We start from the raw sequence: 17899 nt of genomic DNA on the forward strand, positions 1-17899 counted from the left end.
TCTGGAAAATTAAGTGGAAGCGCTTTTAACTGTTCTCATGAAACATATTGCAGTGATAATCAAACTGTTATGGATTTCATGTGACATCCATGAGGATATTATGACTGAGCTGATGAGATGCGTCTCTCCTAGGTGTCTGTTTACAGACAATGAGGCTTTAGAGAAACGTTGTAACTGATTACTGTAAGCTCCATGGGAAAGAGACGGGCACCTTACAGCTGCTAATCCTGACTGGAATGGCTCCCAGCACACTGGCTCATTTATAAACAGCAGCTTCCTCGGAATTAATGTGTGTGTGAATACCTCCAGCTCGACGTCAACGCGCACATACTGCCGGGTACGTGGGTGGTTGAGTAGATGGAGGACGGTCGTGATCAGTGCTTCGTTGATGCGACTCAGCTGACAGTCAATGACACTCTTGAGGATGGTGCTGAGGCCTCCTCGTTTGGCCACCACCTCTGGGTTCTTTAGAGCTACAGAGGAAACAAATCAGCAGCAATATTCATTGTTATATATTATTTTTAATTTTCTTTGTAGTATAGTACCTCCTCATAAAATGTTACAGGGTTTATCTGTCCTCTCGGGAGCAAGCTCACAAGAGAGTCGGTGGTTCTTTTACATCTGTGTTTGCACGCCAGGCACCCACCTAGTTCACAGACGATGGCGATGGCAGCGCGGACCATGCGGTCTCTCTCCTGCAGTCCGTCAGTCCCCACTGCAATTAGAGAGTTTGCAATAGAGGTGGGGAACAGCATCGCATTGACAGTGATAATCTAGAGAGCGAGGGAGAGGAGAGAAACATGAGTCATCAAACAAGTCTGGACAAACAGAGGCAAAAAATAACTACAAAGTTTTTCACGGTTACTTTTTCTAGAACTCCAGAAAAAGAAGATCAGCTTTTGAAATGCAAAAATGGTAACTGAATGCATTGTGAGGGTCACATATCCTAGAATGTACAAAATAAGAAAAGATAACTTTTTGGTAAGAGGCCAGGCCATAAGGTATAACATGCACACAAGGGTTATGTTAGTGCCTGTACAGAGGCAAGTTCTATCGTGTACAGAATGAACGAGGTTTACAGTAAACTACAGAAAGCTATAAATAACCTCACTGGCCTGCAGACTCCGGTGGCACTGTGCAGGCACTAGGCTGAGGAGCGAGGGTAAATTCACGTAGTGACATGAAGCTGAGTGTACTGATGGTTAGAAGGAAGAAAAACTACAATAATCAATAAACATATGATCTTACCTTTCGGACCAGACGCAGGGCCTGAGTTCTCTCCCCCTCATTGCTCTGCTGGATGTCAATGCACCTGAAGCAGCCCACAGTCATAATTAGTCACGTCCGTTTCAGCAGCAGAAAAACTACAATGACTATTATCAGAAGCAGAAAACTAAATATGGCTGAAGCATGACCATTAAATGAACTAGAAAATGTCTCAACAACTAAATTGATTTCCCATAAAAACAAATACGATTTGACAACAACGTGGAGAAAGATAAACAGCATTTTTCCATGCGAGTGCTGTAGTGAAAGAGAGAACTCACCTGGCTATTAAATAATCCACCTGTAGTCTGAGGACCTTCTGCAGCACACTGGTGTCTCTAATGAGGTAGCGGAGCGCCCGCAACCCTGCAGCACGTACTTCTTTAGCCTCATTTAGAAGAGCTAGGCGCAGACTAGGGAACAACACGACACAGGATTTTAACTGAGAGTCACAGGCCTTAGCTGCAGCACAACAATACCATGAATTACCTGAGCACATGTTGATGCACAATCATTAACTACTGTTTACTGGCAATACTTACCAAACGATGATTTCTTCATATGTAAACCCAAAGTTTTCCTCACGTTGGCCAATGCTGCATAGCAGCTATAACACAGAACAGAAAATAAATGATTATATGAAAAACTCTGACTACATACGGATGCATGATATTAGCAATCAAAAAATGACTCCAATATTTAGCTTTTATGTGATGTGAAAAATATTCCAATTTCCACAGGATGACTAAATTAACACTATTTGTTGTGGCTTTGTGCTGGTGATTTAAATGCATAACCAAAGTGATAATGTTGCATCATGTAGAGGTAACAACTGCAAGACAAGAGTGGAAGTAAACCTGTTTTTTGTCATCGTAATTTTATCCACAGCCAAAACATTTCCATACACAGACACTGCATTCCTTTTAGCTACCAAATGTTCGTTTTCGGTGTTTTTCTCCTGACTCATTTTTTTAAATGGAGAATGCACGTCAACAAGTTTTGTGTCTTGAAACTTCTGTATGGAGGAAACCTTCAAGCGGTGAAAAATTATGATCTATCGGACCAGCTTCTCTTGTAAATTAGCTGTACAAAATATGAGCGGTGTAACGAAATGTGTTTGCGGTAATTTGCCTTGCTTCACATGTCGAGGCTGAATGGCATGAAATGAACCCTGAATTAACACTGGTCAAGAATGAGAACTATGTGGCATCATACCAGCACCAGAGAGTTCAGCAAATCCAAAATGTCTCTATTTTTCACTGCCTCCAAACTCTACGACAATTCGAACTAACAAACAGCACAACACTTTCCTGCAGGAGCCAAGTAAGTGTGTTTGTTATGTGTCTGTTACATGTGGATTTGTTTGGAGTAGATAACGGGATAATGTTATGCTTTTACTGGTGGTGGATGGAGGAGAGCGAACGAAAGTGAAAGCAACAACGGATTCACAGGTTCAGTCGGGACTGCTGGCTTGTGTCACCTCTACCGTTTGTTGTCTGTGAGAATGTGTGCTTTCTGCAGTAGAAAGCGAAAACATAAAGTCTTCAACAGTTTAGCTAATTTTGTTGCATTGGAACTGCTCATAGCCTGACTATTTACTCCCATTTTCTCTACCTTGCCAGACGCGGCAGCATGACCTTGTTTTCCAGCATGAATGTCTGCCTTTGGCACTTCCCTCACAACATCATTAACAGGGGCCCACACACAGACAGCCGGTGTCAGCTGGCAGGTCAAAACTAACAACAACAGACTGAAACACATTGTATGTTAAAAGCAATGAGCTCCTTGGGAGAAAGGATGCTGCCATTTTGGAGCTGCTGCCTTTCTCACTGGGTACCCTGAGCAACCTAGCACTAACAAGTCGATGACACTCCATCACAGCAACTCATTCTAAACATGCAGACAGTGAAGCAGACGAGTGAATTAAACTGGTCATTTTAGTTTGGACTGATCCTCAAAGATGAGCATCATAAACCACACTGCAGAGGAGGAGGCGAGTGCAGGATGGGAAGGGATGGGTGACGAGAGATAGGGTGAGTAGTGGGTTGTTTGAAACCAGCTGTGATGTCAGATCCCAAGCAGGCAGGAGGAGGCATGTGACGCTCTCCGGGGGGATTAGGTCACCCTCACTGTCCTGGAACCCTTATAAGGAATCAGAGTAATGGTGCTCTAACAGACAGACACACACACACACACACACACACACACACACACACACACACACACACACACACACACACACACACACACACACACACACACACACACACACACACACACACACACACACACACACACACACACACACACACACACACACACACACACACACACACACGTCATGGCTATTACCCTGCAGTCAGTTGTAAACAAGAGAGTTAGGTGTACGGATTATAGACACACAACCCACGTTCAGCTTTAAGCTTGCTACAATGCCCTCTGCATGGCGGTAGGAAGGCCAAGAGTCACTGTCTGCAGAGCCACCAACAACTGTTTACAATATGTCCATGTCAGACAGTCAGAAGTGGTTGAGGCTGTGGGTCGACAGAGGAAAGCAGAAAATGTCTAAACAGCAGCAGGAATCGGTGCCCGGGGTGGGCCAAGTGGACAGTCGTGTAGATGTTTTTGACATTTCTCCATGAGGTGATGGCATGCCAAAACAACGTGCTCAAAGTAAAAGAAGCTCCTAGTTTTCCCTTCATACTCAACTTGCAGATCTGCAAGTCATTAACTGCTAATCCTGCAGAAAATACGAGGAAGTCTAGAGACTATCATCATACATAACCGGGTAAAAGGCAGAAAAACTCCCTGAAGAGGTGACTAGTCCATCACAACACTGACACAGGCTAACACGAAAATGTAGAAGCACTGTTCACATGTACGACTATTTCTATGTGGACATACTTTTTGACAAGCGTTTATAAAAGTTCTGTAAAGAGAATCTGTAAAGAGAATAGGAAATAATCCGATCTGTAATTCTTCTACCTTTTTCCATTTGCAAACAATTAATCTCTGCGGCACAACCATCATCGGCTGATAAATACAGCAGACACAGCCCAGTTATACAGCTGCGTTAAAGCATTTCAACCTTTGAACCAATGCCTGCTAGAATAATGACCACTTGGTTTATGTTTCAGCTTACCTGAAAGCAAAATGCTCTTTTAACATGCTTGTATGCACATCATACAGTATGCACTGGAAAATCTCTACTTTTACCCTCATCATTATGGCGCACAACTCAAAGAAAAAACAGACTAAAGTTTGGAAAAACACAGATTTGAGAACTGAGAGCATCTCGGCTTCATAAGAACAATAACGAGACATTTATAATCTCAAGTTTCAAAGCCAGAGTGCTGCTCTTGATGCACATTAGATTGGAGGGCTTTCACATCCCCAGAGCTCCTGTTACATTCACTGTCAGCATCACAATGACAGGCACAGCTAGGCCTGCTGGCAGCAACACCCAAGAGGAGAGGATCAAGGAGAGGTCAGTGGTGACACTACAGAGGAGGGGTGGCTAATCAATCTTTACAGATACATAAAATATGTCAACGCCGATGAAAAGATGCATGTTAAGCTCTCTCTAAATTTCAGTAGTGTCAACACTGCCTTAAATAACACAACAGCAGGGTTAAAAGCATCAGAACTTGACAGCATTACCTTTATGAAGTTGTTCAGGTGGCCCAGTTTTCGCATGTTACTGACTCCGTGTGGTTTGGCCACATTTTGAAGGATTTCACGGAAGTTTTCTGATGGTTCTGCAGGAGAACGAAACAGAAATACAATGTAACTAAGGAAAGCATTAACCATATTGCCATAATATAAGTCGATGAACTGTAATTGATATGTTGCAGGAAGGAAGTTGCTTTAGCAGGCCGGACTAATTTAGTGTATACAGTCAAAACATGGTCTAGACGGTCAAAAGCAAAACTTGAGGAGGAGAGTGTTGTTGTTTTCAGTTCCTTTAAACTATCATGTACTTATTGCAGTGCTTAATGTTCTTGACTAAAGGCAACTGGTTTTTAAAAGAGAGCATTCTCTTGGCAAGAATTACTGCCTTAACATCTAATTTGCATGGAAAATAGTTCCAGATACTTCATTTCAACAACAGCACAAAGGCCACAGAAACTATGAATACAGCATCTTAATGAATTACACAGATTATTTTCCCCTCAATAACAAAGTCTGCCAGAGGATGTGACTGGCTTAATTTCAATTAGTCAAATAGCAATAGCTTTCGGTTTTAGTCATCACTCTTACAAGCTTCAAGGACTATACTGGACTATTGCAAACACTACTGCCACTGTGTTTTATCCAGTACAAAATAAGTCCAAGTGAGAAAAATATGACACAAAAGTGTTATGTAGTCTTTGGTGTTAGATTTAGAGAAATGAAACAGTCATTTCAAAGGATCTACTGCTCCAGCTGAAGTAAGATATAACATTGTATAAATAAATGAGATTTAAAAAGCAAGTTAACTGATAGGGCAAGGACGGGAATCTATCCATACAGTAAAAAGTCTCTTGCATTTGGTGCATGTCACGTGAAAATGTACACGCTGGTCAAATTGTTGACATACTTCACAGATGTGGTTGAGTCTTCAGTTTTTGAAGTGTAAATCTCTTGTGATACATCACCATATTGTGATAAAAGCCATAGAAATAGTCATTTTGAAAATCCGTGGTGAAATAGCTCACAGATTAAGTGTATTCAGTCCCTTATATGTGGAGGATTGAATAGTGTCAATAAGATTGCAATCATCAGGCATTTCAGGTGCAAAATACCCAAAAATGTAAAAGAGAAAACTACTAAAGTGTTTCTATTATTTAATGTTACATTTAGAAACATGAAACAAGCATTTGTTAGTAGCTTCACCAAACGTAAAAGTAAAATATGTCATATGAATGTAGCTGATATAGCTACAAGTTTATTTTCTGATTGTGCAATGATGGGGATCTATCAACTGAAGAAAATGTCTTTTGCACTGAGCATGAGTCCCATGTCCACATGTGTACGCATGAAAAACAAGTTCACATACTTTACTTAAGAATTTTGAGTTTCATGATGTTGTCTTGGACACAGGCTTCGACTAGTCTCCAGTTTTAGCACTGTCCAAAACACCATAGCATTGTCATAATATACAATCATTTCACAAATCCATGTTGTTGAAGCAACTCTCTGATTGAGTGGAATCAATCCCTTATGTGAAAATGATTGAATCATTTCAAAAGCAGGGCAGGTATTAGGCTTTTAAGGTGCAAAATATGACGACTTGACACCAGCAGGGAGTTATGTTTCCAGCAGTGAGACAGAGAACCGCTGCTCGATGTAAACAAACTGGTATGCAGCGTTGTTGCTGGAGAAGTAAATCTGAGCAGGCTGTGCAGCTGTGTATCAGTGTGCCACTGGAAGAAACACCCTGTGCTCCCTGAATGCTACTCAGCAAACAGCCTTGAGACCTAATTTCTCATACAGACAGCGGTGACCAATGCATGACTGCAACACTTTCGGCTGTTTGGCTAAATAACAGGCTATCTTGCCCACTCACACCGATCAAAACAACAGAGCGTCGTCATGGCTGGTTAGCTGTCTCAGCTAGCTAACGCTAACTCAGCTAGTTAGTTAGCTTGCTGCCGCCTGTTATTATGATATCGATAGCAATGTAATTACACGAAGCACAAAGGAAAAGTGGCGAAATAATAACAGCAATGGTGGGGCAAGTGCACGGACTATTTGGTTTTTCACTTCACGGAGCTAGTGTTTGCAGAAACTCCCCTCATCCATTTTGAACAATAATCGCTTTCAGGGTGCTGTGATGAAGCCTCTGCTTACCTCTGCTCAGATCCAGCGGTACGTTCTCCTCCCCGCTGTCATTCCGACCTGTCAAAAACACACACAGCCGACATGCTGAGGAATCCCTCCGAGGTCATCACATGCTTCAGAAAATCTATTTTTGCAATATCCCGCTAGCTCAGCTCCCACTGAATCGAGTTTTTCACGCTTACCTCGCATCCGAAGACTCCGGATAGGACGGCCGCGGAAGCTGGCCGCCATGTTTCCAGGAACATACACAACACCGGAAACTTCGCTGTTTCTCGCGAGAAGACAGACAACGGAGGTTGTCGCAGCAAGCCGCAGCAGACCCCCCACAGACCCGAGATCAGCTGGATCCTCCTTAATCCCCCTCTAATCTGATCAGGGATGAAAACATAAATCTGACCTGGCGACTGTGTTATGGTCGTCAGCGAAGGGGCCGCTTATTTAACAGGTGGATCATTTTCATCATAAATGTGCTTTTATCATTTAAAATAGAAGTGAAAATTTGGTGAAAAATTAACTTAAAAAGATCATTTCCTTGCTCAACATTAAACATCCACAGCAGTAAAATGCAACATACACATCAATATAGCAATAATTTTAATCCAAAACTACTATATAATATTAAACCCTTACAGGGACCATTTTATGGGAGAATCAGTAAGCTTTTGAATGCTGATTATTACTGATTAAAAAAGGACACTAATTTAAACATGGGACATAGAAACATAGGCTATACGTTAAGAATAAATGAATCATGCGCAATGCACTGATCAGTCTGTTTATTTAAAAGTTACTTTAAAAAATTACAACATATTTCCCCCGGTCAAATAATCTACCAACCTATATATAAATCAAAGGACAACCAGAATTAGGATTTGGCCATATGCATTAATGTAAGTCACTACTGACTGTTCAAAACAGACAAAATCAATAACATTTTAGGATTGTTACAATAAACATTCATACTTATACACACACATATGTGTGTGAGAGGAGCTGCATTAATGAGTGTCAGAGCTGCTATCCAGAATGAGACATGGAAAATCCATGAATTCACCAGGAAACTCTTGTCTTTCAGGATGAACTGCTCAGAGCAGCAGAAGACGGAGGTGATTATAAGGAACAGGAGATATCATGGAAACTCAAATTCCTCCATGGGATGTATCTTTGGCAGATAGAAGAGGTGGCTGACATTAAGAAAGCTCAGAGAGACTCTGATCATAGCAGCACAACAACAAGCTCTGAGCACCAGATCATTGAAGCAGGAGTAGATTACAAACGGGACTAAAGTGGTTAAACACTGAGCAAAGACGCCCTTGAGATGATCCAGCACATACACTCAACAAAAATATAAACGCAACACTTGTTTTTTCTCCCATTTTTAATGAGATTAACTCCAAGATCTAAAACTTTTTCCACATACACAATATCACCATTTCTCTCAAATATTGTTCACAAATCTGTCTAAATCTGTGACAGTGAGCACTTCTCCTTTGCTGAGATAATCCATCCCACCTCACAGGTGTGCCATATCAAGATGCTGATTAGACACCATGATTAGTGCACAGGTGTGCCTTAGACTGCCCACAATAAAAGGTCATGTGGATATTTTGCATGTGGAAGAAGTTTTAGATATTTGAGTTCATCTTATAAAAATGGGAGCAAAAACAAAAGTGTTGCATTTATATTTTTGTTGAGTGTAGCTACAGAGTGTAAGATGGAAGCTGGGATAGTGTACACAGAGAGAAACAATCAAGTGGCTGGAATAGTACACAGGAGCATCTGTGCTGAGTTTGGGTTTAGGTCTTCAAATCCCAGTGGGAAACCACCACAACCAAAACTGAGCTAAGATACTGTGGGTCTTGAAATGCCCAGCTGACCAGGAGCTGCTGGGTCCTCGACAAGAAGCAGAAGAGGGCAGTTGTGATGGAAGTGGCAATCCCAGCTGACAAAAACATCAGGAATATTAACCCTCGTGTTGCCCTGCAGGTCAAATTGACCTATTTTAAGGTTTGAAAATGTGGAGAAAAATAATAGTTTCACTGTAAAACTTCTGATGTCCACATTTTCAACATTTTTGGGAAATTTTTGAACATTTTCTGGTGGAAAAAGAGAAATGTTAAAAACAAATGTTTCTTAAGAAAAAAAAACTTCACTCACAAAAAAGATTTTTTGTGAGTGTTCTGAAAGAAAATATATGTTTCGCTGACATACATGTAATCACCTTAGATATTTTTAGGAATTTTTTTTGAAGACTTTAACTAATTTTTGAAAAATATTCACAAGAATTTTCTTGCCATTTTTGAAAATAAAACTTTTAAGGGATTTTTTAAGGAATTATTTGATTTTTTTTTCCTGAAGGTTTTGCAATTTTTCAGAAATTTGTTTTTGCTGAAGTTTTGGATTTTTTTCAGACAAGGACGCAAGATTTTTTGGTGCCCGTAAATGAGGACAACAGGAGGGTTAAGAAGTACCGAGGAATGAAGGAACAACTGGAACAGATGTAGAAGATAAAGTCCACAGTGGTCCCAGTCTGTCCTTATAGGAGCATTCAGGAATATCATCATCAAACCAGGGGAATGGCTCCTGTTTGCATTGATAAACAATGTACAAACACTCCAAACTGATGCAAGACTTTAGATATTCTTGGGTACAAGCTCCATGGCCTTTACATTTTCACAGCCATTAGAGTAGATTAGTCGATTTCATGATACAATCTGTAAGGAAACATTAAAAGCAGTTCAGTTTTACATAGAATTTTAAGAAATATCCTGTCTACAGTAGGAGAAGATGTTCTCAGAGCTCAGATGCTCAAGAGGAAATACCACATAATAAATGTACTCCATTATTATTAAACAGAATTATTATCGCTTCCACATCTGCAAAATATCAAAAGTAAAAAAAATTGTTATGCTAAGTGTTATCTTTCATAAATAAATGTCATGTTACAGCTAAATAATGTTATAATTAAACTACAAACAACAACAAAACCATGGGGCGGCATGGCTCAGTGGGTAGAGTGGCCGTCTTGCAACCGAAGGGTTGCCGGTTCAATCCTTGCCCCGTCGTGTTCGAGGTGTCCCTGAGCAAGACACCTAACCCCGAATTGCTCCTGATGGGGTCGTGGTTAGCGCCTTGCATGGCAGCTTCCGCCATCAGTGTGTGAATGTGTGTGTGAATGGGTGAATGTGATGTATCATGTAAAGCGCTTTGGGTACCTTGCAGGTATAGTAAAGCGCTATATAAATACAGACCATTTACCATTACCACACAATTTGCAATGTTATATGTTGTGACACAAAGAAATAATAATAAATCAAGCCTGTATAAAAAATATGTAGAGAAAGGACAAAAGGAAGAACCATTCAGAAGGAGATTGTAGTTGAAGGTTTTATATTTAAGTGTTAAATTAAGTTACTGGACAAGAAATCACCCACAAACCAAATGAAATGTTTGACTGCGCTTCAACAAATAGTCTCAATTATAATATTCAAAGTTTGTTTTTGTGGAAAAGTATTTAGATGGATTAAATACAGTTCAAGGATGTTGGGGGTTTCAGGTGTAAAACCAAATGGCAGCAGTTTACCACAGCTGCAGTAGTCCTATTGACCAATAGGTGGCACTCATACTTAACAATGAACATTTTGTGGACTACAAGATAACTTTGCTTCTTCATTGTTTGAAACAACTAAACTTGCAATGTTGAATGAGAAACATTTTTGTGCACATATTTATGTCACATCACACTTGATTCCATATAAGACAATGGCTCTATTTTTTTTGTTAAACACTGCCCTCTGCTGTCTATTAGCACTGAACTGTGATACAGTTTAAGTGTAATATTACAGGTGACCATTTTGCACGTTTAAGTCTCTAAAAATGAGAGAGAAAGCTGAAATCAGAACAAGACATAACATGTGACATTAAAATCTTATATTTGTCTTTCACAACTATAATAGTAAGTTGCAAAACAGACATTAATGCAGCAGTAATACTAACCTAAAAACAATCATATATGGTAATTAAACATTTTTCTGCACGAGTACTTTTACTTCTGATACCTAAAGTGGATTTTGTCGATAGTACTACACACTTCTACTTAATTAATGCAGGGCTCATTTTCACTGTGGGGTATTAATACTTTCTTTATGAAAAAGATTTTTCCTCTTCAAACGTCCTTCACCACTGTACTTAGTGTACATACCCTCACCAGACACCTTACTGAGTACACCAGCAAAATACGCTTCAATCTAAAACAGTAGCTCTGCCATAAACTCTTCTTTGACGAAGCTTTTTTTTGTTGACACTGTAAAAAAAATGATGATTCTACTTTGTTTAATTTTGAGGTAATGGTGGATGATGGACTGCATTACATTTACATTTGTTCCTACTATTTAGTGTACCCCATTGACACATGACTAGGGCAACAAAAATCTTAAAATAAGAATTAGAATTGAATTTGTAACAGTAGAAGTTAAGGCAGAGAGACTGGACTGAATTACAGTATCTATAAATAGTTCTCACATTACTTTTCAAAACTGAATCAGATGATTTCTATTTTGTGTGACTCATAGCACCGGTTGGTTGCATATGTGTTTATTTAGGTGAGTCATTTGGAAGAGGATGTCTATCCATGCAATAGTTTATTTTAGATTTTAATTTACTTTGTAGAAATCTGTTTTCACATTGACATGAATTAATCTGTATTTAAAATTTGTCCAAAAGTTCAAATCAAATTAACCATGATTCATTGTTTCAAAGCAATAAAAGGCAAAAGCTTCCAAAGGGAATGATACTGGCCCCATATTGAAGAACTGTACATCTTCCAAAGTATGACTTAAGAGTGCAGAAGCTACAGGTTGTGTCCAACATACCCATTAGACGCCCCTCCAGAGCACCTATTCTGAATTCCACATTGGATACAGCACAGACCTTTTACAGGAGTGTACAGGGAGCATCTGGCTGACTCATGTTGAGATCTGAGATAAGATCTGAGATGTAGGGTCGTCTCTACTATACGGACAGGAAGATGAAAGATTCCCTTAGTGTAAACAGTCTTCATTCTTGAGTTTCATGTTAATTTTAGTGTCATTTACTAGTGAATGAAAAGAGAAACTCCCCAACTGTCAAGACAGAGGCAACATCAGAGACAATCAGAAACATACCTTATACCAGTGTATGATGAGCATTAACATACACTCAACAAAAATGTAAACGCAACACTTTTGTTTTTTCTCCCATTTTTTATGAGATGAACTCAAAGATCTAAAACTTTTTCCACATACACAATATCACCATTTCTCTTAAATATTGTTCACAAATCTGTCTAAATCTGTGATAGTGAGCACTTCTCCTTTGCCGAGATAATCCATCCCACCTCACAGGTGTGCCATATCAAGATGCTGATTAGACACCATGATTAGTGCACAGGTGTGCCTTAGACTGCCCACAATAAAAGGACACTCTGAAAGGTGCAGTTTTATCACAGTACAATGCCACAGATGTGGCAAGATTTGTTGCTTGTATATTGAATGTTCATTTTTCTACCATAAGTCGTCTCCAAAGGCATTTCAGAGAATTTGGCAGTACATCCAACCAGCCTCACAACCGCAGACTACGTGTAACCACACCAGCCCAGGACCTCCACATCCAGCATGTTCACCTCCAAGATGGTCTGAGACCAGCCACTCGGACAGCTGCTGAAACAATCGGTTTGCATAAGCAAAGAATTTCTGCACGAACTGTCAGAAACCGTCTCAGGGAAGCTCATCTGCATGCTCGTCGTCCTCATCGGGGTCTCCACCTGACTCCAGTTAGTCGTCGTAACCGACTTGAGTGGGCAAATGCTCACATCCAATGGCGTCTGGCACATTGGAGAGGTGTTCTCTTCACGGATGAATCCCAGTTTACACTGTTCAGGGCAGATGGCAGACAGCGTGTGTGGCATTGTGTGGGTGAGCGGTTTTCTGATGTCAGTGTTGTGGATCAAGTGGCTCCCTCAAATCATTGTGCTGTGCAGAGGCGCCACTAGGTTTTAAGGACAGGGGGGCTTAGCCCCCAGGAGATGTGCTCCAGCAACCACTTGTAACATTTGTCTTGGAGGATTCTAATGCACAACAGCTTCAATTTGACCACATCAGCCAATGAAACAATAAAAAGTGCTTAAGCAAAAGCAAAAAAATCTTTATGACTTAAATTATCTATTCACTGAACAGAATTACAATCAGACACTAAACTCTGTCTCACAGGAGCAGGGTGACATGGACTAAAATCAGGACTAAACCAGATCTGACTGGATATCACAGGAGCAGGGTATCATGGACTAAACCCAGGAATAAATGAATGAATAACTTATTATTAGTATTCCTTATTCATGAGAATTAGATTTCTGTAAAAACTAATTTGCTTGATATTTGATATTGCAAAAAAGGACATTGTGATGTTGTAAAGAATAGTTTTGGAGATTAGCCCTTTAACTGATGTTCTCATATTTGTGAAATTTAATTTGTGATGGAATTTCCTTGAAGAGGAAAAAGAGATGATAGTGTTATTAGAAAGTGCAACACCTTTTTTTTTAAATTTTTTAAAATTAATGTTTTTGTCTTCTTTTATTTCATTTTTAAGGTTTAGATATCCTTGAACACTTATTTGAACAGAATATAGATTCTGATATTGTTGTAAAGAATAATGCTGGAGATGTTGGAATAAATCCTCACTGTGAAGCAACCCTTGCACTGAATTGGAAATATTTTCGAAAAACACTGAATTACAAGACAAGGCTAGAATTACAGGATTTTAATAGTTTAATAGGTCGTGATCTAAAATGGGCCGGTCTGAGGCATGAAAGTCCAGGGCTGAAAATGAGTCCCACTCCGGCCCTGGCACACTGGGTGGCCAATCAGATCACGGGGGGGCACTGCTCCCCCGTGCCTCCACGGAGCATCCAGACAGATGTGGAACCTGTTGGATTAACGTCAGAAAAATAACGTTAAGGTTTCACTGAATGTCACTGTGGATTCGGGAGAAACATTTAAACACCTCCACAAGTCCTGTTTGCTGCTGTGTGTCACATTGTTTCCTCTGACTTTAATAAACACCGGCAGCATCACCATCAGTGCGTCTTTACGCGAATTTACGCACGTGGCGTCACTTAAGACAAATACTATTCTGTGGACTTGTACACACATTCCAGCTGTTCCACGCAGACCGAAGGTTTATAGGGTGAAGGTATTTGTATTAAAGCTTTTCTGGATGAATCCTGAGCACCACCGGAGTGTCATGAGTCTTTATTAAGATAAATCGTCGTTACGAACAAAATGTGATTTGGCTGTTTTAGATGTTGGACTGGAGTTACAAGGTGAACTTTGTGTAAACTCCTGAGTACATGCAACAAGGCAAGATTAGAAACAAATAAAATGACATTATTTTCTGAACTTCGAATCAAAATTCCTCGCACAGGCGCGTGCGTGCATCATTTGAATCCATGGAAACGTTCCGAACGCATATAAAAGGCCCGTAACTTCGATCGGTTCTTTTTGCACTTGGACTTTGACTAGACTAGTTGTAAATTGACCTCAACGCTGGAAAGCTCTCAAAAGCCGGACAGCATCGCAAAAACAACCTTACTGAAGACCAACCTCAGCGGATTATCGAGAGAAAAAGAAGAAAAAGAAGAACTTGCCGAAGAAAGCAGCAGTTGGACAGACGCATACCTGCAGTTTGCATTCAGGTAAGAGAATTAATTTCATGCTTTTCCTGTCTCATTCGTCCTCTGATCTCTGTGAACACTTTGAAAACGGTTTCAGTCCGAAGAATAAGAATAATTTGTTGAATTTAAAGTCTGTTAAGTAACAACTTCGACGTCCTGTTTGTAAAACACAGCTTGAGTGATGTTTTCTTGGTGTAAAATAGTTCTTTTGTGAGTTTTATTATATAAAAGTCCTGAAATATGTTAACAAAATGCTAAATTGTTGTTTTTTGTTTTTGTTTTACATTACCTTTCAAAAGTTTGGGGTCATCCAGACAGTTTCATGTTTTCCATGAAAACTCACACATTTATTCATGTGCTAACATAACTGCACAAGGGTTTTCTAATCATCAATTAGCCTTTCAACACCATTAGCTATTATTTGTTTTTAGACCGTTTTTAAAATGTTTTAAGGTCTAAAATATGATAATTAATTTATGTACATTTTAGGGTCAAAAGTTTCAGATAAACATGGCGACTGGGCTATTTTCATAAAATAAGAGCAATGTGCATTTTTGGTAACCATGGAGATGATGGAGGCATTTGGGGTAAACTTCATGACGTCAGAATGTGCAAACGTAAACAGAGTAGCTGAGTTGGTCTGGTAGAAGATGTTGTCGGAGCATCAGGTCCTTTTCAGTTCAGAGCTGATCCTGTTTGTGAACTGATGCTCAGATGTTGCTTCAAACACTCCGTCAGATTTGTGCTGCTGTGAACTGACCTGAAGTCAGTGTCTGCTTGTTAGCGGGCAAGCAGCTGTTGTGTTGAATCTGTCATTTGACATCATTTAGGAAAATTAAACTTCACATGTTGTTAGTCGATCACTCCGAAATGTGTTTTCACTCTGAGTCAAGCTGTTCCCCTGTTGGGAGAAGTTCCGTTGTTGGTTCCGCGTGACTTGGTCAAAGTACCCGAGGTTCAGCGTGCGTAATTACGCATACGGTGTTGTGCGCTGCAGCTGGTTGTCTACAAGTGTTTTCTAGCGGCGATGGAGACTGTGGCATCATCTTGTAAACACATAGTATCGTGAAAGACGAAGAAATCGGTGAAGGTGCTCAGACCCCTTTGCAAACTGTCACATTTAAAGTTAATCTTAGTAAGATGTGGTTATTTGGTTTGATGGTGGAGACAAAAGTGAAATGATTTTATTCACGTTTCTGTGTAGATGCATCACTGCTGCACGGGACTGGATCTGAATCTGTTCGTTGTATTTAGTATTGACTGGTTGAGCCAGAATCACTGTGAGCAAAGCATTTTTTTTTAAAGTTTCCAGCTGCAATTTTTGTCTGTATTTTGGTAAATAACAACTACTAAAAAAAAGTATAAATTTTCATGTAAACTGAATGATTCAGGCAAAAGCTTTGAATAAGGTACATATAAAAAAAAATCTGTATTGTTATGAACGCTAGTTTGTTCTTTTACAACATTTGACCATCAAATGACACAGTATTTTCACAATGTTTAATTTTCAAGAACAAAAATACTAGTTTTTTTGTAGATATTTGCTGGTATTTGAAAGAAAATGATGCAATTTAAGGATACAAAAATGCAGATTGGACAGTTTTTAGTCATTTATAAAGAATAAGTAATAAAATAATACCTATGTAGACGTTGAATAGGAAAGAATATGTAAATAATGTCTAGCCCTTTGCTGCAGGTCCTTCCCCCATCCTATCTCCCACTTTCCTGTCTCTCAGTAAAACCACAAAAATGCCACACACAAAAAAAAAAAAAACAGAATAAATGACTTGGTAGTTCTGTGAATCACACTATTCAGCAAATAAACAAGTCTATATTGGCCAAATGAAGAATGAATAGCAGTGACTCTTCACAGAACAATGTCAATGTAAGTGGTGCAACAATGAAATATGACTTAGGACAATGAACAAGCAAATAGTTGAGACAATTCAACAATTTTACTGCAAAAGGCTGCCTTGAAAGTTTTCTCAATTATTCTCTATTTTTTAAACCTGTATGTGTGGAATTTTGGAGCGATCTTTGCGCAGAAATGCATTCAGGGTAAAAAGGAACTTTGCTGCTGTAGTAGATCCAGGGACTGAAGGTGTCATGTACTGTGGCAGCAACAAGTTCTTCTCTGATGCTGCTCATTTATTTAGATCTTCTGTTCTGTCAGTGCTGAGGAGCAAAAACATGTGAAGCTCTAAACATTGAGGAGAACAATCAGTGGAACCCACAGTGTCTGAGCAGCTTCACATGGATCCAGTTTAGTGTGAGGAGCAGGAAGTCTGTGAGGGTTGAAATGTTGCTTTGTTTCTGTCTCCAGAGGACTTGGGACCTCCACTGATCCAGGGAGACCTCCAGCGTCAGAACTCCGGACGTTTGAACACACACACCTTCACCACCTACACCATGCTCCCCATTTGCTCGCCCCTTCTCTCCTCGCTTCTCTTCCGCTCTTTCCCCCTTTGCTCGCCCCTTCTCTCCTCGCTTCTCTTCCGCTCTTTCCCCCTTTGCTTCCCCCTTCTCTCCTCGCTTCTCTTCCGCTCTTTCCCCCTTTGCTTCCCCCTTCTCTCCACGCTCTCTTCCGCTCTTTCCCCCTTTGCTCGCCCCTTCTTCCTCGCTTCTCTTCCGCTCTTTCCCCTTTGCTCGCCCCTTCTCTCCTCGCTTCTCTTCCGCCTCTTTCCCCCTTTGCTTCCCCCTTCTCTCCACGCTTCTCTTCCGCTCTTTTCCCCCTTTGCTCGCCCCTTCTCTCCTCGCTTCTCTTCCGCTCTTTCCCCCTTTGCTCCCACCTTCTCTCCTCTCTCCTCTGCCTCCTCCTCTTCCACCTCTTGCTCCTCCTTCACCCCTCTTCCTCCAGCTTCTCCCCCTTCTCCTCCTTCATGCCTGCCCCCTCTCTCTCCTTCTCCTCTCTCCCCTCCTCCTCCCCCTCCTTCTCCCTCCATGCTCCTCCTCCTCCCTCCCTTCCTCTCCTCTTCTTCCTCTACCTCTCCCTCCTCCTTCACGCTCCACCACCTCTCTTCTTCTCTCTCCTGCTCCTTCTCTCCTCTTCTTCCTCTTCCTCTCCCAACTCCTCCTCTCTTCTTCCTCTCCACAACTCCTTCTCTC

General features: G+C 40.5%; 2 protein-coding genes and 1 long non-coding RNA gene across 17 annotated transcripts in view; 1 reads left to right on the top strand and 2 right to left on the bottom strand.

Moving 5' to 3' along the window:
* LOC127534912 (uncharacterized protein DDB_G0271670-like) overlaps positions 1 to 17899 on the top strand; it is a 146760-nt gene that overhangs the window by 111279 nt on the left and 17582 nt on the right. The window contains exon 1 of one of the 13 annotated variants that reach the window (XM_051951309.1): positions 14633 to 14815. The exons of the other annotated variants lie outside the window; for them this stretch is intronic. The gene's annotated coding sequence lies outside the window, so the exon portion shown is untranslated. Of the gene's footprint in view, positions 1 to 14632; positions 14816 to 17899 lie in introns of those variants that run through there. 13 annotated transcript variants of the gene reach the window in all.
* Positions 1 to 17899, bottom strand: part of LOC127534913 (uncharacterized) — a 141270-nt gene that overhangs the window by 107612 nt on the left and 15759 nt on the right. The window lies entirely within an intron of this gene.
* LOC110969677 (rapamycin-insensitive companion of mTOR) overlaps positions 1 to 17899 on the bottom strand; it is a 38445-nt gene that overhangs the window by 16350 nt on the left and 4196 nt on the right. The window contains exons 1-8 of one of the 3 annotated variants that reach the window (XM_022219805.2): positions 7272 to 7369; positions 7099 to 7146; positions 4927 to 5024; positions 1809 to 1873; positions 1548 to 1679; positions 1249 to 1312; positions 647 to 773; positions 304 to 473 (exon numbers count right to left, since the gene is read on the bottom strand). In XM_022219805.2, coding sequence (XP_022075497.1) covers positions 304 to 473; positions 647 to 773; positions 1249 to 1312; positions 1548 to 1679; positions 1809 to 1873; positions 4927 to 5024; positions 7099 to 7146; positions 7272 to 7320 — 753 coding nt within the window. In that variant the 5' untranslated portion in view covers positions 7321 to 7369. Of the gene's footprint in view, positions 1 to 303; positions 474 to 646; positions 774 to 1248; positions 1313 to 1547; positions 1680 to 1808; positions 1874 to 4926; positions 5025 to 7098; positions 7147 to 7271; positions 7370 to 17899 lie in introns of those variants that run through there. The other 2 variants (XM_051951291.1, XM_051951292.1) reach the window with 2 other exon arrangements.

This window comes from Acanthochromis polyacanthus, chromosome 7 (genome assembly GCF_021347895.1).
Source record: "Acanthochromis polyacanthus isolate Apoly-LR-REF ecotype Palm Island chromosome 7, KAUST_Apoly_ChrSc, whole genome shotgun sequence".
NCBI classification, from domain to species: Eukaryota; Metazoa; Chordata; class Actinopteri; family Pomacentridae; genus Acanthochromis; species Acanthochromis polyacanthus.